Raw genomic sequence first — 21,672 nt, forward strand, 5'->3', positions numbered from 1 at the left:
CCCGAATGGAGGGAAACCAACTGAGTCAAGGACTGCACACACAAAATCTTTCAGAACAAATCATTTTAACAAGGTGTAGCTACAGTATCATATACTAAAAATCAAGCATCTACTATACCAGATTTTCATTTTATTTAAAAGAATGATTTGAGTTGTGATTAACTTGACTTAATGCTCCCAAAAACAAAATGAGAAACATACAACCACAATATAAAATCTTAAATGATGACCTAAAAGACAAATAAAGGAACTCGATGTGAGAATGAAGCCTCAGATGTGAGTTAACCAGAAAATCGAAATCGGGCATCATCTCTGTTGTTGCAGTGCAGAGCATTACTGCAAGGTGGTCATCACTAATCGAAGATCCAAGGTTTGCTTGGTTGATTTACATTGCAGAAAATGGCTGCTGACATATGTACATTGATCCAGACAGCACAAGTATCTTTTGGGCATGAGTCTTGATCTTTGAAAACTTCTGTTCATTGAGAGAGGCATAAAAGCTAGGAAGTGGAACTGCTTTGAATTGCTCTGCAAGCAGTGCATCACAGTGCAGGTCAACAGGCTCAAGTTGCAGGTCACTTGGAGTGCTGTCAACAGTAAATGTGAAAAGGGAGGAGACCAAAGACAAGTCTTTCTATTATGCAAAAATCTTCAAATCAGCAAGAAAAGTCAGCATGCGACTGCACTCGTAGTGGTGTGGATTTTTTTTAGGTTTTGATCAGAAACAGTAATCTGCTACAATGTAGGGAAATGGCCGCAATCTTTGTTTTCTGTCTGATGGATGAAAGGGAGTACTTTCATCATAGATGACTTGCCACTGGAATGCAATTCATGAGCAAAAAGCCCCTTCCCTTGCAGTTGTGAATTCAGATCATTCATGGAGCCCACGATATCAATGGCAAATGTAAAATCAGAGAGCCAATCTGCATCATTCAGCTGTGGGGAATCCAAATGTTTTCCTTTCATGTTCAAAAATGAACCGCTCTCAGCTCTCAGTTCCCATACTCTTTTCAAAACATTACCCATACTGAGCCATCTTGCATTGGTATGGTAGAGAACGTGTGCGCTCAGATCCAGACTCCTCAAGCACAGTAACAAATTGCCTGTGGTTTACTCCTCTTGCTCGAATGTAGTTGACCACCATTGTAACCGTGTCCACAACAGTGCTTAGCTTTAGAACATTTTTACAGAGGGCCTCTTGATGCATGATACAGTGTAAAAAAATACTTTTCTCTTCTGGATTTTTTTCTTTGACTTGATCTTGAATTCTTTTGAGCAATCCAACATGTTTGTCTGTCAAATTTGGGCTTCCATGAGTGGTCCCTGTGGTGGGCCAGTAGGGGGTGCTCCTACTGGCCCACCCACCTCCCTGCACCCGACCACCTTCCAGGCTCCAAGTGCCTCCCTAGGGGTGCCTGACGTCTGGCCGGCCCCCTTCCTGAAACACACCCGCTAGCCAGGGGGAACACTGCCACCATCCACAGATGGGCTTGATTCCAGCTCTGCGCCCCCTGGGAAACACGGGCCTAGTAGCCCTTGAGGGTACTTGATGCACTTCAAGAACTTGGGATGCTTCCCTCAGTTGGAAGCACAAGTAGGGGTCTCTCTTAGTCAGCCAAACCAAGGGGACCCCAAGGCATAATGTAGACCCACTCCAAATAAGTCTCCCACACTAGATACAAAGGAGAACCCCAAAAGCATGAAAACTGATTCCAAAAACTGAAATGGAAGTTAGTAGTCTTGCTACTTAGGAATTTTAACGTGGTCTTCAGGAAGAGAAGATGGAGGTATTTTTGTGCCATCCACTTTTTGGCAGCATTGGACCAGAATGTCAGGTTGGAGCCCCAATGGGAGCTGAAACTACTGGGAGGTATCGTGGCCACAAAAACAGGGGGAAAGCAATGCAGAACAGTACAGTGGACATCGAGATACTGCTTTGTGGCCAGAGGAGACTAAGTTGTGTGCCTATGTCTCCGAGGCAGATTTTAAACACTTTCTAGTAGATTCCCAGCTACATATGACAGGCATCTGTGCGCTAGACAGCCCCCAAATGTACAAGTGCACAGACCAATATTGGGGGTGGAGGGGCAGTACTGGCCCCCTGGCACTTCAGGATGAAATTCAGAGCCTGCAGAGAGTGCTTTTGAAGCTAGTGAGTAAACGGCAGTGTCTGGATATCAGGCACTCCCCCTTGGACTTGTGTGCGTTGGGGCTGGCAGAGCTTCCCACAGTTTGATCCACTGTCTGGTGGGCTTGAGAGACAGGCAGGAAGGGCTGGAGCATCCGCAGGGGCTGTGCAGGCCAGAGATGAAGCATGGCACAGGCATGTACTGCAATGAATGGCACCCAGCAGGAGAAGGAGGCCGGGGGGCCAGCTCAGCAGCCCCTGCTGCCACGTGCTGCCAGTGCCCCCCGGGTCCTTCAGGCTGGATCCCAGCTCAGAGCTATCAAGCCCTGTCCTGAACACCAAGAGCCCAGGGACAGGTTTCATGATGCGCAGGCAGTCGGTCCCCCAGTTCCTGCACAGCAGGCGACGAACTCCACAAGGATGTCTGCTGCTGTGCGTGGGTGGAGGGCAGCGATTCCTGCCCCTTTGAAGGCTTGAGGCCAGAGCTCACCCTCCGTGGGAATTTGCCTGAGTCACGCCGGCAAGGTGAGGCTCTTAGTGAGACAGCAACAGCACTGTGTGGGCTGTACTAAATACACTTGAGTGAACAGAGAAAACTGCCCCATCATTTCTTGGCCGTGATGTAAGTACCTGTCTTACACACTCCTACACGCACAGCATAGACAATAACCTATGGAGCAGGATGAGCTCCCTGCTCTGTCGAGGCAGAGTTTTCCCACCAAGGTCTGCTCAACGTGCTGGAGAATGGGAGGCCCCTGGTGTGGCAAGTCACATTTTAAAACTCAGGCTACACGGTGCACCTGCCTTTGCGTGTAAACCACGTCACGTGGAGAAGGGAAACGAGGCGGGTTAACATGGGATAGATGAAGCTGTTTGTAGTGTTTCAGCTCTTGAAGCAGTAGTGCTTCCTTGAAAACAGAACTTGTAATGATCCTTGAAAAATGTCTGTTCCCTCTTCTCATTACAAGGAAGTGAAGGACATGGCACCATTAAATGCCAGAAAAGGAAAGATCTAACCTTGTATAATTTAACACATAAAAGCACTTCTTCTGTGGACATTTGATCAGGGAAATCCTGCAGCGTGTCTCCCTGCAGAACGGCACCGATTCTTCCTATAGTTCTCCCCAGTTCATCTCCTAGCTGAGTGGGCACAGGGACATCTCCCGTGATGATGAAGTGCCAGGATCCACGACAGGGACATTTTTACCTGGGCGAAGTGGTACAATCTGTGTGCTCTCCTTTGCCTGAGGAAGGGTGAGGGACCCCCAAAGCCTTCCAACTAAAGAAATGTTTGTGCAACTATTGACTTGGTCTGATAGAAGATAACACCCTGCGTATCTGGTATAAGCACTTTTCTCACCTTCCCTTTTTCACTTGCTTTTAACCTTTGAACAGTTTTTCTTTCCAGATTAAAACTGCTCATGCTTCATCTGACCAACCAAGAAATACTGTTCTTGGAAATGCTAAGTGAGATTAGTGGCACTGTTTTTGTGTCCGTGTGTGAGAGGGGAAAACAGCACTTGCCTGTCGGCTGCAGTCACAGGTCATAACTCCGAACTGAACTGGCTGCAACTAGACAGACGGACCTGGGGTTGTAGCTTTCCTGAGGCACGCGGCACTCTGTTCAAACAGCTGCTTAACGCTGCACAGCACACAGCCATCAAGCTCACGTGCAAGTCGTTTGTGCCTGGACCTGTGGTTGTGGTCCTTAGAGACCTTGGTGTAAGCACCAGAGTTCATCAAGGATGAGCTTTTGGGCAGGTATGGGTACATGTACTTGGAAATTGTGGGTGGGTGCAGCAACCAGGCCACACTTTAGAGGTAAGCTGAACTTTGAGATGACTTCAGAGTTCAACATGTGCACTCCAGAGACTGCAGAGATGAGAAAGGGACACGATGTGGTGGGGAGAGAAGAAAGGGAAGGTGGCGATATTACACATTCCCAAATAAGGTCTTCCTTTGTAAAGCTGTATTCCTGCTGGGAGTCCATCCCCAGCCCAAACCTTGGTTATCTCTATATTTATCTCTATAATGGCCCAAAGAATTGTGGAGAAAACTGGAAGTCATTGGAAATTGTTGGGTATTAGTTTCTCCGCAGGTTCTCACAAGTAGGCTGCTCATTGTCCATACCCACTTTCTGCTGGACTTGTTCCCCAAATACCAAGTGTTATCTGTGAAATATCTCCGTAGGAACAAATCGTAAAAACAGATCTCTATTGTCTTCATTTCCTACTGCAGTTTTCTGAGCAGCAGGTTGGGGTCCTGACACCAGAGTCATTCAAGTCTGCCTTCATTCCAATTATTTCCACTTTCCTGAGGGATGTCTAAACACCCGACAGCTGCTTGAGCATCCCAGGGCCGGCCACACACCAGCTAATTCCTAACGTTATCATAATTTCAGTCAAATATTCATGACTGTTGAACCAAAAGTAGGGGGAAGAAAGAGTAGCAAGAGGGCTGAAAATAGATCTTGTTAAAAAGCATTCTGAGTTTTGAAAAGACATCTTGCTCCTGAGAGGGCAACTTTTTAAAAAGATGACATTCAACAGGACTTTTGAACTCCTAAGTATTTTATGGCGTTAAATAATAGAGACAGAAATGTTTTAATACATTTGGTCATCTCAGGAATGGAGGTTGTACAGCCATTCTGCAGACACTGGATGCACGTGTGTGCTTTTGCCACATTTAGACAAAGGCCGGAACTGACACAGGCTGGGGGCTAAAATCCTGATCCTGCCAAACCATCCCAGACCCCAGAAATCCCCTGCAGATCCTGCATACCCATAATCTCTCCCATAGATTGTGCTTACCCCGCATCCTCCCACAGATTGTGCCTACCCATTCCCCACCCAAACCCCCGTGGATTGAACCTACCCCCCTTCCATCTCCCCCTGCAGGCACCCTCTGCCCCCCTGCCCCTCTGCCGATGCCCCCATCTCGGGTTCCCAGGGGGAAGCGGGGAGCTGTGGGTGGGGAATGAGGAGGACCAGCAGGGCTGGGGAGTGGGAAAGGGGCAGCGGGTTGGAAGTGAGGGGCACCGGCAGGGCTGGGGGGGATAGATACCCCTTCCCCCACCCGGGTGTCTGCTTTTTTGCACCTGCAAAACCCTACCCCATTCGCCCCTTGAAATAAACCTCCCTCCCACTTTCCCCCTATCGCTCCCAGTCCTGGTGCCTGCCCAGCAGCCCCCATGAACATCAATCACATTCCCGTCTGCTCTCCATTCCCACCTGATCCCGGCCCTCCCATGCCTGCACCCCAACCCCCTCACAGGTTCCCAGTGTCCCCCAGCCTGCAAATGGTCTTTATGTCAGCTCCTCCTGAGACAATTTTTCAGCTGGGGCTGACCCTGCTGCCTCTAAACAGCCTAGGTAGGTGCCTCCTCCTTTTAGTGGGCCTTTCATCCAGCCGTGGGCCAACAATGGGGCATGGCTTTCTCTTCAAGGTGAGGACTGCAGGGGACTGGCTGTCCATCTCATCATACACATTTGCTTCCTGCGGGAAGACTAGCTCTGCAGAAAGAGAAAAGCAAAGAAGCGTTGAGTGATTTACTCTGGACAGTAGCACTACAAGCAAGCATAGAAGATGGGTGAGCCTTCAGAGGGGCATTCTGGCTGGGCACGTGCCCCTTTGAAGTGCCATGTGAAGGTTTTCTAGCATGGTTTTTACTAGTTACAACACCTCCTTTCCCACCAGCAAAAGTAGGAGCAGATGTTGGACCATCCCAAGTCATGCTTCTGGAAGTCTGATCACACCAAACTGACCTGTGTACTAAATGGAACAGTTTTCTGCCTCTGAGATCATTGACTACAGGCAGTAGCACAATGTATACACACAGGGCTGTACATTTAGGTTGAAAGGCAGCGATTTAATAGGCTTCCTAATGCATCGTTTCCATGTGTGGTTTTCTACAGCTTGCATGTGTTGGGTTCTTTATTCAGCAAATTGGTCAAGGCAAATTCCTGGCCATTCAGCTAAGACAAGCCCTTTACCTCACCATGCACCAAGAGCAGGGGTTGAAACTTGCCTTTTGGCATCAGAGGACATGGCTGCTTCCTGAGCTGACAGATACCTGTCTGCTAGCAACGGGAGACAGGTGTTTTCCAAAAAGGTGTGTGTGTGGGCAGGGGGCAATGGACTCAGGAAGTCCTGGTCTCCAAGGCCATTGCTTTACCCACTAATGTACATGTCTTCCCAAGTCACCCCAGAGGGAAGCAGGTTATTCAGCACTTTATTAACATCAGACTTACAGAGCAGGTCCAGCTTGGACCATCTCAGGTCCAGACTCACCAGCTGCTGCTTCCCACGACATGCCATACTCCCACTGCACAACCCCACAGCCACCCAGTTAAGAAAGGATTTTCCCATGGTGGGACTGGGAGGTCAGCTATTTGATAATGTGTAATCATAGGTATTAATAATCAGCTGGTAAAGTGGTTCCAAAACTTGTGGCATTCTCTGGAACACCCCCCTGCCAGAATGGCTTAGGGATGGACAATACTAAACTTATGAAAACTAAAAACCCTGTTCATGAAACTGTAGAAAGGTTGTTTCTGGGAGGGAAAATGCTGTGGAAGGGCTTGGAAGTTAGACTCTCGTCTTGGATTGACTCGTTATGGGGTACTGACTGGAGATGGCGCGTGACAGAAAAGGATGTGGGACTTGTTTTCCCCCCAAACAAATGAAAGAATTTAAGCTACTTGAACCCTTGCTTAAATCCAGTCCTTGACAACCAAGATCATGGGCGCCAAGAACATTTCCTTCATGCGGGAAGCTCTGCTGTTTTACTTGCCAGAAGCTGTGCTAGCGCTCCATAGAGAAACTCACAGCGATACACTGCCGAGAGCGAAAGGGAGTCAGCGGGATCAACGAGGGGGGATCAAATATAACCCTTCAAGTCCTTTCTACTGCCAATGCATACCAAACCTCAAGCTCACATGCAAGTACACACAGATATATTCATGCACACACATGCATGCAGACACATGCACACTCGGGCATGCACAGACACACGCAAGGACAGACTCCTGCATGCACATAAACACGCACATGTATGTACACAGGCACAAGTGCACACGGGCACATGCAAGCACCCACGTGCATGCACAAACACATGCACGCAGACACACACACATGTAGGCATCCTATGCAAGCACAATCAGGGCTACATCCCCCCTACAGTCTGTCGGCACTTCCAGAGTAGAAAATGAAATCCACAACAGACAAGAGCATGCATATTTGTGGTGAAAAGAAGCACGGGCAACAAGCACGCTTCGTTTTGTCCCCCACAAATTATTGACCCAAAAAGAAAAGACGGTTTCTGTTCAGTTTTGGGGCAGCATCCCAGGCTCTCTCAATGAATGTAGGCATGATACAGTGAATTCTTGGCAGATATCAAAAAGGATGGCTGTATATATAGCTCTTTTTCAAGATGATTAGGTTTACCACATCCTCTGAATCCTGACTGAGGTTTTGCTGAGCAGCATAAAGCCACACTTACTTCCCGAGGACTGCCCTGGCGTCTGAGAAATGTGGCCCTTCATCTCCTCTGCAGCTCCACGTCTCCAGCTTTCCAGGCCTAAACATCAACATGGATATTTTAGAGAGTTATTACAAAAACAGCTCAATATACTTGGGAGGGCAGCACCGCTAGACTCATCAGCACCACTAGCCTGCGCAGCCCATCAGGGTAACAGCACCAGCAGCTGCGATCAGAGATCACGACGCACAAGCACGTAACTACGACTTAGTAAAATGTCCTTGTGGGATTCATTTACGTTTTTCTCCCTATTCTGATTAGTCTGCAAAAACACAAAAGAGCAGCAGGAAAACCACTGCCAGAGCCCCTCGCTTTCCCCGTACGTGCAGAGGGGCTGTCGCATTTCCTGAAGTCCTGGGAGTATTGAGACTGCTCTCACTGTTCGCTCTCAGATGGATATCGCCTTTCAATGGCATATCACCACAAAGAAGACAGGAAGGAGGTCAGGTGTTACCCTGTCCCCCACCCTCTTCTGCTTCCTTCTACACCGGGGCATTTTTAGCAATTGAATGGTACAATTTGGCCCACTGTTTCCTCTTACATTACATTACAAGAATTAATTGCAACATAAAGATGTTAATTATTTGCTGCTAGTCAACAGAGAAGTCTTCTTTACCAACCGCTCTAGGGAAAAACGTGGCTATCGCAAATCTACGCATATTAAAGGTGCCCACATTTTCCTTTGAAAGATGCTTGTGAGAGAATCTAATGCTGAGACATGGTGCCTAATAGTATGCTTTCTACCTCTTGTGGAGACCACTGCCGGGGCAGGCACAAGGCAGGGCAGGGCGGCACTGAGAGAGCCACTTGTTCAGAGAGCTACAGGCTTTTGCCGGCCTTCCTCAGACGCTACCAACCAACTTGCAGAGAGCAGAGGGACAGATTAGAAAGGTCCTGATCCAGCACAGGCCGATTCATGCAGCAAAGAGTTACGCAGAGGGACAGCCACGGCCTGGATTTCTTAACTCTGGACTTTTCCAGCACTGTGTTCAGCTGTTTGGAGGACCTCTTGCCTCCAGCTGTCCTAACCTTCCGCTAAGGAGCCAAGCAGTCCAATGCTTGAGAAAGTACTTGGCTCCGAGGAGGTATTTTCAACCTTCTACCCTCTTTCAAGTGAAACACTGAATTTTTTCAAGCTCGTTAGAAATACATGCATATCATTAACTTTTTAACTCTGCCATCTTCAAAACTATTTGAGATCATTTCTTGCACTATCCCACCTCTAAAGGCCATCACAGCTTCCTCCACAGCTCTTGGCTCTTACCTGTTGAGGAGAATTTCGAGGACTTCTCCAGGAGGCGCAAAGGTCCTGTACGTTGTGAAAAACTCCCACATGTTCATAAAGCCCTCTAGAAGAGCACCTAGATTTTTCTGCACGGCCTGTGAAACAAAAGAGGAAAATCATGACATCAGTCATGAAACAAGCAGTCTCCCCACTCTGAAACCCCAGTTCAGTTTTGCCTGTTGAGAACACAGATGATGGTATAGCACAAGGATGAATGATTAATCGAGGATTAATTAAACAATGCTTAAGAAATTCCAGCATGTGGGATTTGGGGGAGAGTCACCTGTGTGCACACAAACACATGCACACAGACATACACACATGCTTGCATCACATGCAAGCACAGATACATTCATGCACACTTGTTCATTCACAGACATATGCAAGCACATAGTCACGCACACACACAAACACACACATGCATGTACACATGCACATGTGCACATACATGCACACAGACATACACACATAGATGCACCACGTGCAAGCACAATCAGGGCTACTTCCCCCCTAGAACAAGTTGGCACTTCCAGAGTAGAAAATGAAATCCATAACAGACAAGAGCTTGCATATTTGTGGTGAAAAGAAGCACGGGCAACAAGCACACTTCGTTTTATCCTTCACAAATTATTGACTCAAAAAGAAAAGACAGTTTCTGTTCAGTTTTGGGGTAGGTATGATACAGTGAATTCTTTGCAGATACCAATAAGGATGGCTGTATATATATATCTCTTTTTCAAGATGATTAGGTTTACCACATCCTCTGAATCCTGACTGAGGTTTTGCTGAGCAGCATAAAGCCACACTCACTTCCCGAGGACTGCCCTGGACTCTGAGAAAGCTGGATTGCCATCTCCTCTGCAGCTCCAGGTCTCCAGCTTTCCAGGCCTAAACATCCAAATGGCTATTTTAGAGAGTTATTAAAAAGGAGAAGACTGCATCTAGATCGGTCATCACTAGACCTGCTCCCACCCCAGAGCTCCCTGCTGAGTCCAGCACCAAAAAGAGGGTCTTGCACATTGGGTGCCTCCAGCTGTCCTATCTTTCCACTAAGGAAGTCTTCCTCCACAGACTTACCTGCAGCTGCAGCTGCTTCCTCCACAGAGCCTGCAAGGTCCTCCAGTCTGCTGCGCTGTCAAACAGCTGCTCCTGCCCTTCCCGGCTGTCTGCTTGGGGCCTCGGCTCCCCAGTGCGGCACCGCTGGAGACGGGATGGCAGAGGGATGTATCCACACTCTTGTCCCTCCTGATCTGCCCTGCTGAAGAGTTCCAAACCTGCTTAATTGTAAATTATTACCTCTAGTGGTGTAAGGAGCCAAGATGATTAGGTGCTACGATTCATAGACTGTAGAGTCAGAAGGGACCACGAAGGATCATCGTGTGAGACCCCATGCCCCCAGCAGGAAAGAGGACTGAGGTCAGATGACCCCAGGCACGTACCTATCCAGCCTCCTCTTGAAGACCTCCACGTTAGGTGACAGCACCACCTCTCTTGGAAGCCCGTTCCAGACTCTGGCCACCTTTAATGCAAAACATTTCCTCCTAATGTCTAACCTGAATCTAGTCTCCACTAGTTTGCATCCATTTTTCCCAGTTACTCCCTGGGGCACTCTGGTAAACAGGGCATCACCAATTCCCTGCCGTGACACACACACCCCCACCTCACCACACGGGGGGGGGGGCGCGGTCACAAGCCTTTTATATGAATTTAGTGGCCAATCAGGCTGCTCGCTTCATAGAAATTTCTAGTCCAATTACATCATGCAGTCAGTGAGCTGAGCATGTGCGCTAGATGAGATTACCTCACGCTCTGAGCAAACTGAGCATGTGCGTTATGGCAGTCTTGGGGTCGAGCAGGGGCACAGGCTGGGCATGCAGTGGAGTTTTCCGCTTGCTGGGCTTGTCTGCGCATGTTCAGCTCTAACTCTGTGTTAGCAGCATACATACAAAATTTTGCTCTGACAATTTTCAGTCAATAAGTGAGGTTTGGGCATGAGGAGACAGAGCCCCAGCCATGAAAGTAATACCTGCTGATATCTGTCCTAAAGATCCCCCAAACATGCCGCTCTCCAATTCACAACATATTTCTCTATGCCAGGGGTGAGCGATTATTTTGGGCGGAGGGCTGCTTGATGAGTTCTGGTGAGCTGTTGAGGTCCACATGGGTCGCCCCACCCTTGACAGTTGCCCCAGCCCCTGGTCGCCATCTTGGGACCAGAAGTCTTGCCCCCTAACCCTGACCTTTCCCACCCGAAGTCCCTCCCCTTGCCCCTGCATGGACGCCTTTTGGGGATGATGCAAAAATGCTGCGGTTCGTTTCTCGGGAGGCGAAGAACTCTCAGACACTATTAGCAACACAAAAGGTATATTTGCAAATAGGGTTGGAGTGGAAACAAAGGACCACTCCGCCCGCTGAGGAAAACTCTCAGCTGGCTTTTATCCCTCTTCTCCTGGGCACGTGTGCAGAAACAGGAACTCTTACAACTTATTTCCGGTTCATACAAACATATATGTAAACATGTCACTTCATACGTCCCATGTGCATTATAATTAACTACTTAAGTATGCGGGGCGGATAGGGATATATGCATTAGCTAATTACGCATGCTCAGAAAAGCTCTCCAGGTTACCAAAAGTTCAACCCCCCCCCCCTTTCCCAAGGACACAGTCATAGCCTTTGTAGTTTACAAGAGTAGAGGCAGAGGAGTTTGAAGGTATGTGTGATTTAGTGTTACAAAGAGATAGTAAATTAGCGAGATCTCCTCGGTGGTGTTGCTTCTTATCAGGTACGAGATATAAACTGTGCAGCTTTAACAACACTCTATTCACTATACATTTTTAATAATATTTCTATTTTAATAATATTTCTAACAATATCCCCCCTCAAGATGCTTTCTGCTCCTTACTTCATTTAGGCAAATCAAGATAATTACGAGGAATTTTTCTGAGGACCATGACTTTTGCTGCAGTCTGTGCTTTAAGGGGGACTGCTGCAACTTGCATCCCTTCTACTGTGGTGGTTATCAATCTAGTGAAACAAGGAATAAGGCAAGGGATAAAAATCAAACCAGTCAGAGCACACAAAAGCACAAACCCTACCTTTCTCCACCAGGGTCCTCCAAATAATTTAAACCACCAGTCTTTACCCCATGTGTTTTCCCACGTTTGTATTGGTACATGGGCTATTTTTCTGATCTCTTTGGCAATCTCTAAGACTGCTTTCCCGTTGTCGTCTATTTGGAGGCAACAATTAGAAAGGTTGAGCTTTCCGCAGACTCCGCCATCCTCTGTGAGTAAATAGTCTAAGGCCATCCGATTTTGGTATATGGCTGCTCTCATCTGAGAACTCTGCCGGGCCAGTAACTCGAGAGCAGTGGCAGTCTGGTTAGTAATTATTTCCAAGACTGCCTGCAACCGGATGATTCTATTTAGCATATATATAGGTGTCCGATATCCCCAACTCCCATCATTAGCCCATGTAGCTGGTCCATAATACTCAATGATCCTTTGAGGAGGCCACTCATCCTCCTTCCACTTTTGGGAGCCACTCTGTGTCAAACTTACGTCAATACTTCTCTTGGCCCTTTTCCAATCATCATACAAAGAGACTCCCAACCCATTTCCAACCTCTGATGGTAGCAAAAAGAAAGCTGGTACAATCACTCCAAGATAGCAAGTCCCTGTCTACCCTTGTGGTAGTATCGTATAGGCCCGTCGTCCGCAAATCCAATAGTATCCTCTTAAGGCCCTATTTTCTCTATTAGTGGCATTTAGAGGGGCCCAACCATAGGGCATCTCGGGAAACCCCAAGCCTCCTTCTGGACCCAAAGGACCAGCGGCTGTGAGGCCTCCTTTCATGGAACATTCCCATAGCCCATCCTGATTCTTGTCTGTACAATTTGTCCGATCATTACTTTGATTTGTGGTACTCCAATACTTATTGAACCACGCAACTGTTCCATTAGGATGCTGCCACACTAGTCGATTATACCCTGGGCTGTTAGGATAATGAAGCTGTTCTAATTTTGTAGGGTTCATTCATCTTACTTTTAAAGTCCATATGCAATGGCTGTGTCCCAAGCTTTTTCCTGTACCATTATTATTGATGCAATACTCTTCCAATGCCACTTGGGAAAGTTTCCAGCTGTGGTTCTCATCTCATTTTCGACTAGTACTCTTAACATCTGCCTTGCTACTCACTAGCCACTTTGGGGCCAAAGGAAAAGCCCTCCAAGGCCACTGGCCTCCGGCCTCTCGGAGCCCCCCACAGGCCCAGCAGTTGGTAAGATTAAAAGTACCTGCAATTCTTTCCATCAGGTCAACATACAAATTTGTCCCTGGGGAAGCAATTGGGGGAAGCGGGGGTATAGGCCAGCGGCTAAGGCTACTCAATCCTGCTTCTTTCACTATACAGATAACAACAAGGCACATTAAGATTCCCACCATATTTTCCCTTTCATGAGATCAAACACGGCCTAAATATTTCCCTTTTTACTTTCTTGTCTAATTTTCTGAACTTTGATTAAGCCGTCTCAGGCACACTTGGAGATCACCAAGAGGTTCACAGCTCCACTTGCTGGCTTCTTGTTCCGAAGATGACTCAGCTTCCGGAGTGAGCTCGTCTTGGGAGTTGGTGTCCTCTGATGCTCGTGGATGTCGTTTCACACGGGTATGGTGTATCCAACGGTCATGGCCAGCAATCTTTACAGCGGTGTGGGTTGTTAGAAGTACCTGGAAAGGGCCACTCCACCTCTCAGTCAAAGGTTCCTTTTTCCACCGCTGCACCAAGACCCAGTCTCCCGGGGAGAAGTCATGTACCGGTACGTCTAAAGGCAGACGCTGAAAGGAGGCTGCATACCTGTGAAGAGAAGACAAGACAGACTGCAAAGCAATAACATACATATGAAGCTCACTATTACCTAATTCAAAAGTTACATTTTCTCGCATCCCAGGGGGTAAGACTCGAGGCGGTTTGCCAAACATAATTTCATATGGGGTCAATTTGAGGCCCCGTCGGGGAGTGTTTCGAATGCAAGTAAGAGCTAGCGGCAATGCTTGAGGCCACTTAAGGCGCGTTTCAATACAGATTTTGGTGAGCAGAGTCTTTAAAGTCCTATTCATGCGTTTCACTTGTCCTGAACTCTGTGGTCTCTATGGTGTGTGTAGTTTCCAAGTAACCTTGAGAGTTTGCGCGACTTCTTGAACCACTTTTCCCACGAAGTGTTGTCCTTGATCCGACTCAATGGACTCAGGCAGGGAATACCGGGGAATGATCTCCTGCAACAAATACTTCACTACTGTAGCCACAGTGGTAGTCCTGGTGGGCCAGGCCTCGACCCAACCAGAGAGCTGATCTACCATGACAAGTAAAAACCCGTGATGTCCGGACCGTGGGAGCTCGGCAAAATCAATCTGCCATGCCTGTCCAGAGTACGCTGCCCAGGGTCTACCTCCCATTGGCACAGGAGGTTTCCTTCGAGGGTTTACTTTCTGGCATGTGATGCACTTGGTAGCAATGTGCTGAGCTTCTACATATAGCCCTGGGGCTACTGCTTGGCGGATCACTAGATCACCCATAGCCAAGCCTCCCATATGGGTTCTTGCATGGAGCTGTTGCAGCACCTCCCGAAGAAATGGCCTGGGTATCATGACTTTCCCTCCCGGTACTATCCACCACCCCTGGGAGTTCTTTTCTGCACAAGCTTTCTGTGCAAATTTATCTTCTTCAGGGGAATACTGCGGGACTAAATCCTGAACGTATGGCCATATGGCATGGGACATGGCCTGCTTGGATACCTCCTCCACTTCTCCCCCAATAAATGCGGCTTCCCGGGCTCTCCCCGCGTCTCTCGCCACTGAACTAGATTGTTCTCTAAAGAAAAGCCTTGTTCGGGTGACATACGCGGCGTACGGCGGAGCTCAAATAGGGAAGGACTGGTTGAATCCTTTGCTATTAGCAGAGAGAGGAGGCGGCAAAGTGATAGTGGCTTGTGGAAGTGGAAATCTAAGGGACCGGACCGGAGGGTCCTGCTACCCTACAGAAATGAACCTCTTTTATGCTTCAGGATAGGAACATCACAATCCTACCTTGACTCCTACCGTCAGAAGCGGCCACGTTGGCTCATCAGATGCAAATGTCCAAATTCAGCTCTCACTTACCTTGACTATGGGACAGCTGCTAATCTGGCCTCCTCTGACCTGAACCAGTCCATGAAAGCGGGCAGGGGTGTATAAGCCGAAGAGGTAGGAACTTTTTGTCTTCTGGCTCTGAAAGCTGATTTTTTTTTCGTTGATAGAAACTTGCTGGGTTTTTTTTCTTCTGGTTGGAAGGGGAAGTTTGCCCTTTCGGGCTCTGTTTTGTGGCTCACCAAAAAGGATGACGTTCCAGGTCTAATAAAAGATATCGGATTTACCCAAAGAACCTCGTCTGCCTACGTCCTTAGACCAGCGCGGCTACAACCTACCCCCCAGCCCCATAGGATACCTTCTAGCACTCCTGGAAATCAAATGCCCAAGTACTGGGCCCAAGTCAATGAATAAAATCTTCTGGCCTGTGTTAAGCAGGTGCTCAGAGTAAGTATCAACTGGCCCTATGCATTCATGAAGGTCATGATATCTGGCAATGCCACTGGAGATTCATAGATTCATAGATGCTAGGGTCGGAAGGGACCTCAATAGATCATCGAGTCCGACCCCCTGCATAAGCAGGAAAGAGTGCTGGGCCTACATTACCCCAGCTAGATACACATCCAACCTTCTCTTGAATACCCCCAGGGTAGGGGAGAGCACCACCTCCCTTGGGAGCCCGTTCCAGACCTTGGCCACTCGAAGTGTGAAGAAGTTCCTCCTAATATCCAATCTAAATCTGCTCTCTTCTAGCTTGTGGCCATTATTTCTTGTAACCCCCGGGGGCGCCTTGGTGAATAAATACTCACCAATTCCCTTCTGTGCCCCCCTGACGAACTTATAGGCAGCCACCAGGTCGCCTCTCAACCTTCTCTTGCGGAGGCTGAAAAGGTCCAGTTTCTCTAATCTCTCCTCGTAGGGCTTGGCCTGCAGGCCCTTAACCATACGAGTGGCCCTTCTCTGGACCCTCTCCAGGTTATCCGCATCCTTCTTGAAGTGCGGCGCCCAGAATTGCACGCAGTACTCCAGCTGCGGTCTGACCAGCACCCGATAGAGGGGAAGTATCACCTCCTTGGACCTATTTGTCATGCATCTGCTGATGCACGACAAAGTGCCATTGGCTTTTCTGATGGTTTCGTCACACTGCCGACTCATGTTCATCTTGGAGTCCACTAGGACTCCAAGATCCCTTTCCACTTCCGTGCCACCCAGCAGGTCATTTCCTAGGCTGTAGGTGTGCTGGACATTTTTCCTCCCTAGATGCAGCACTTTGCATTTCTCCTTGTTGAACTGCATTCTATTGTTTTCTGCCCACTTGTCTAACCTGTCCAGGTCTGCTTGCAGCTGCTCCCTGCCCTCCGGCGTGTCCACTTCGCCCCATAGCTTAGTGTCATCTGCAAACTTGGACAGAGTACATTTCACCCCCTCGTCCAAGTCGCTGATGAAGACATTAAAGAGTATCGGTCCAAGGACCGAGCCCTGCGGGACCCCACTGCCCACACTCTTCCAGGTCGAAACCGACCCATCCACCACAACTCTCTGGGTGCGACCCTCCAGCCAATTCTCCACCCACCATCCAAGTCACAGCCCCTTAACTTGTTCACCAGTATGGGGTGGGATACCGTATCAAAGGCCTTCCTGAAGTCCAAGTATACGACATCCACCCCTCCTCCTGCGTCGAGGCGTTTTGTGACCTGGTCATAAAAACAGACTAGATTGGTCAGGCACGATCTGCCTGCCACGAACCCGTGCTGGTTTCCCCTCAGCATAATTTGTCCTGCCGGGCTCTCACAAATGTGAGCCTTGATGATTTTTTCAAAGATTTTGCCAAGGATGGAGGTGAGACTGACTGGCCTATAGTTACCCGGGTCCTCCTTCCTCCCCTTCTTGAAAATGGGAACCACATTGGCCCTTTTCCAGTCCTCCGGGACTTGACCCGTGCGCCACGAGCGTTCAAATATTCCCGCCAGTGGCTCTGCAGTGATGTCGGCCAGTGCCTTCAGTACCCTCGGATGGAGCTCATCCGGGCCTGCCGACTTAAAGGCATCCAGTTCTTCCAACTGACCCTGCACCACCTCAGGGTCCACGCATGGAAGTCTGGTGCCTTGCTGCTGCCTCCCTACACTCCCAGGGAGAGACTTGTCGTGCCTCTCGCTTAGGAACACTGAGGCGAAGAACTCGTTGAGGAGTTCAGCCTTGTCCCCTCTGTCCGTCACCAATTGTTTCTGCCCATTTAGCAGGGGTCCTATTCCTCCCTGGGCCTTCCTTTTACTCCCTATATATCTAAAAAGCAATTTCTTATTGTCTTTTACTTGGGTTGCCATCCTCAGCTCCATGGTAGCTTTGGCCTGTCTAACTGCCTCCCTACAAGCACGAGCAGAAGAGGTATATTCCTCTTTGGTGATCTCTCCCTGTTTCCACTTTTTATGTGCTCCCCTTTTGGCCCTTAGTCTGCCCTGGATTTCTCTGGTCAGCCAGGGAAGCCTCCTGGCCCCTTTCCCTCTTTTACCTCGCACGGGGATCGTCTCGCTTTGTGCTCGAAGGATAGCTTCCTTAAGGCACAGCCACCCTTCTTGGGCTCCCATCATTTCAAAACCACTACTCTGCAGTGCGTCCTTCACTAATCGCCTGAGTTCGCTGAAATCAGCTTTCCTAAAGTCCAGCACGTTCACCCTACTGGTTACCTTACCCACTCGACGCCTTATGTTGAATTGTACTTTTAGGTGATCACTGTCCCCCAGATGGCTACCGATCTGTAGGTCCCCTACTATGTCATCCCCCGTTGCCAATACCAGATCCAGTAAGGCATTCCCCCTAGTGGGACCATGTACCTCCTGCGTCAGGTGGAGGTCCTGTACACAGGTTAGAAACCTGCGTGAGCGGTGGGACTTTGCTGTCTGTGTCTCCCAGCAGATGTCCGGGTAGTTTAGGTCCCCCATGACCACCGCCTCTTTAGCTTTTATGGTCTCCGAGAGTTGCCTCAGGAGCCCCAAATCTATTTCTTCCCCTTGATGTGGGGGTCTGTAGCAGACCCCTACCACCAAATCCTTTTCTCCTTGCCCCCCATGTAGCCTAACCCACAGTCCTTCTACTTCCTCATCCTTTGATTCTGTCTTGATGAGGGTTGATGTATATTGCTCCTTAACATAGAGCGCAACCCCTCCCCCCCTTTTCCCCACTCTGTCCTTTCTGTACAATCTATAGCCCTCGATATGTACCGCCCAGTCGTGGGATGGATCCCACCAGGTTTCCGTCAGCCCCACTAAGTCGTAGTCGTTTAGTGCAACCAGGAGCGCTAGTTCATCCCGCTTGTTCCCCATGCTCCTAGCATTAGTATATAGGCACTTGAGCCCTGTGACTGGTGCTTTTGCTACCCCCTCGCTCCAAGTCCTAAAGGGCTTTTTGTCTCTAACCTTCCCGTTCCTTACCTGTGCCGTATTGCTGTCCACCCCCTGTCTTTCACGTTCCCAAAGCTCTCTTTCTTCAGGCTGGGCTGTCCTTGTGGGTGCCACCTGGTTTGGTGGTCCACAGCTTCCCCCACCCTCATCTTCCCCTCCCCCCGACGAGCCTAGTTTAAAGCCCGCCGGAGGAGATCCGCCAACCTGGAAGAAAACACAGGCTTACCTTTGGGGGACAGGTGAAGCCCATCCCAGCTGAGCATGTCCCTCGTTGTAATGTGTGGGTCATTGTCCAGGAAGCCGAAGCCTGCCTCAAGACACCACTGCCGAAGCCGCCAGTTGGTCTCTCGGATGCAGTTCTCATGCCGTCTGCCGCGTCCATTCACTGGTAGGATGGAAGAGAATACCACCTGTGCGCCGACTTCCCTCAGCACGCCGCCCAGAGCCTGGTAGTTTGCCATCAGGTGATCGGGGGTTCTCCTGGCTGCATCATTAGTACCCACATGGACAAGGACCATGGGGTAGTAATCGGTGGGCTTGATCCTGGCCTGGATTACCTCCGTCACATCCCGAATCTTAGCTCCAGGCAGGCAGTAGACCTCTCGTGCTGAAGGGTCCTGGCGACAAATGGGCCCTTCCGTACCTCTCAGGATGGAATCGCCTATGACGAGCACGCGTCTCCTCCTCTTCTGGGTCCTCTCGGATCTCTTGATCTGTTTGGAGTGTGAAGAATGTGGCATTTCTTCCTGCCCAAGGGTTTCCTCCTCCCTTTCCATCTCCTGCAGAGTCGCCAAGGCCTCGTACTTGTTCTCCAGTCGGACTGGAGAAGCTTGTACCTGCTCGCTGCGAGCCGCTCCGGTCCTGGCTGTGACTGTCTACCACTCTGCTGTGGAGGTCCTTCCCTGGGCTGCTTCTTCCTTGGGTTCCTGGTCCTGCAGGGAAAGGAAATAACTGTCAATTTCCTCCTCCGCCTCCCTGATCCCCCTCAGCCTGCTAACCTCCTCCCGGAGCTCCCTCACCTGTGCCTCCAGAGCCCTAAGCTGGGCACCTGCCGGACAGGTGTGGGGGCTCACAATCTCTGCTGGGAAGTAGGGGGACATCAGCTCCCCCATGGGCTCGGTCTGGGTGGAGGCCTCAGACCAGCCCCGGTTAGCCTTGTCCCCCTGGGCAGAGGCCCTAGCAGCACTCCTCGAATTTTTACCGATGAGACCAGGAACCCAGATCTGTGTTTTTCCAGGAAAGCATTTTAAGTTTTTTTGCTGCTTTCTTGGATATTTGAATCCTGGCAGGGTAGTAGACTTCGTGTGATGTGAGTCAAAGGAGCCAGTAATTATTTGTATACCCGGTATTACCATTGTGTGTAGGAGCCCTTGTTCTGGACCAGAGGATGGGAAGGAAAAAACAGCAATGGACACTGCTTAATACTAAGGAAAAACATAAAATTAGAACATAAAAGTGAAAACATTTCAAGGCAGAGAAAGGAAAGGACTATTCCAGCCTTTGAAACAATTACAAACTCCACTGGGCAAAGCACTAGAAATCAAAATCTGCCAGGAACAATCAATCCTGCACTCTAGCAAAGCTGAACCGGATGACCTACCAGAAAACCAGTCCGAATGACAACCTGACAAATGCTATGCACCGGCCTTCCTACCCTTCAGAGTGCTTAGCAACCTATAGCACCCGGGTGCTTATTTACTAATTACAAACCTAATTAAATAAAGCTGCCGGGTCCATTAATTAATCCAATCCATTGCTGCTGGTGTCAGGAAAAGAAAACTAGAACGGTTTGGCTTGGGAAAGAGAAGTGCTAGAGGGCACGGGATGGAAGAAGGGCATTAACAGATGGGCAATAAGCGGCCAGTTCTCCCTGTTTGTACCGCCCCACTGTAGGACAACTCGGCTTTAACCGTGGGAAGTGCATTTCGAAGCAACAGAAGGAAATATCCCTGCTGGTTACAGGGTCACCGTCCCACTCAGCCAGGCAGGGGTGTTAGGCCCCGATGTCGGGAGGCTGAAGCTTTGAAGGCTCAAATGCACAAATGCACCCTCTGGAAACTCCTGGGAAAGCCGAGCTTTTGGGATCGAGTTTAACTCATGCCCCAGACTACTGCCCCGTACCCCGAGGCTGCAGTGCTGCCGCCTCTCTCCCCCCAGCCTGGGTCCCCTCTGACACCCGGCCCCCCAGGGCCTTTGCGTTAAAGATCACCCTTCTTTCCTCTCCCGGGTGTTACCTTGCTCCCGAAAGTTTGGCGTCACCGGGTTGAACTCCTCCTCCGATGTGTTCAGCCAGCGCAGGCTGAAGGGCACCCTGAAGTCATAGGATGCGGCCCAGCGCATCACCAGGCCGTCGTCGCGGTGCGGCCGGTACTCCAGCTCCACCCAGTGCAGCAAGCGGCCCAGGGAGAGGACCCACATGGAAACGAATTGGAACCGGGCCGCCGCCAGGCCCCACTTGGTGGACAGGGGCACCTGCCACGAGGACTCGGCCGGCCGGACCGAGGCTCGGTTTCGGAAGGGGGACCAGCGCCGCCACGCAGCTCTCTCCGGCGGGGCGGTCTCCGGCTGGGCCGCCATCGAGCCGCCCAGCCCCGCGCGCCCGTCGGATGAAGATGGCTTCCGGGCGGCGGCGGGGGAACATTCCGGCCCAACGGTCCCCGGCTGCGGCGGCCCCGCCCGCTCCCGCCGCCGCGCCCGCGAGCCCCGAGCACCATCCCCCTCCCCGCCGCCGAGCCCGGGCTTTCCCCACACGCGCCGTGGCGAGCCTGCTGGCCCCCCGCGTAGCGCCCAGGCAGCAGGTCTTCTTGGATTTGCCGAGTTCTCCGACTGTCCCGCCAGCCTATATGCTGTGTTCATGGTCGGCTTGTTCTACTGGTCTAATGAGCACCCTCCGACTGGTTTTATTTACATTTGTTTTGTTAAAACCAAGGGGGTCAGCCTGAACCAGATCTCTCGTGGACCTGGAACGTGTCAACTGGTGGGGAAAAGAGAACGCTTCCCATAGTGCTCTGGGAGAAGGTTTCAGAGGACCTAGAGGCAAAAGAGTGGAAAGTCTCCTGGCTCTGGTAGCTTGGGTCACTAAGAACTGACAGGGTCTCTAATTTGGCCATGGCAACCGAGAGGCGAAGTCAGGGCGTGAATCAGTGGCACTGGAAGAGAGGAAAGTGAGAGAGGGTGAGTGAGCTGTCCCTGTTGAC

At 49.9% G+C, this 21,672-nt stretch overlaps 1 protein-coding gene across 11 annotated transcripts; it reads right to left on the reverse strand.

The window, feature by feature from the left end:
- Positions 1-46: 46 nt before the first annotated feature.
- On the reverse strand, positions 47-21,666 carry LOC149869829 (uncharacterized). 11 transcript variants are annotated; one of them, XM_090035095.1, is made up of 10 exons: positions 20,710-21,666; positions 19,312-19,407; positions 19,033-19,188; positions 18,702-18,860; positions 15,111-15,341; positions 11,858-13,809; positions 10,030-10,471; positions 8,932-9,047; positions 7,629-7,706; positions 47-5,640 (listed from the first exon to the last, which is right to left on the reverse strand). In XM_090035095.1, the coding sequence occupies exons 1-3, from the start codon at positions 21,329-21,331 to the stop codon at positions 19,052-19,054; spliced, it is 855 nt and encodes a 284-aa protein (XP_089891221.1). In that variant the 5' UTR covers positions 21,332-21,666; the 3' UTR covers positions 47-5,640; positions 7,629-7,706; positions 8,932-9,047; positions 10,030-10,471; positions 11,858-13,809; positions 15,111-15,341; positions 18,702-18,860; positions 19,033-19,051. The 11 variants fall into 11 exon arrangements, with proteins under 11 accessions (XP_089891221.1, XP_089891219.1, XP_089891216.1 ...); XM_090035093.1 differs by having other exon boundaries at positions 10,030-10,207; positions 10,392-10,471; positions 18,702-19,188; XM_090035090.1 differs by having other exon boundaries at positions 10,030-10,210; positions 10,392-10,471; positions 18,702-19,188.
- Between the last annotated feature and the right edge of the window lie 6 nt (positions 21,667-21,672).

The sequence above is a fragment of the Crocodylus siamensis genome, chromosome 2 (assembly GCF_052110815.1).
Source record: "Crocodylus siamensis isolate JL-2025a chromosome 2, ASM5211081v1, whole genome shotgun sequence".
Classification (NCBI taxonomy): Eukaryota; Metazoa; Chordata; order Crocodylia; family Crocodylidae; genus Crocodylus; species Crocodylus siamensis.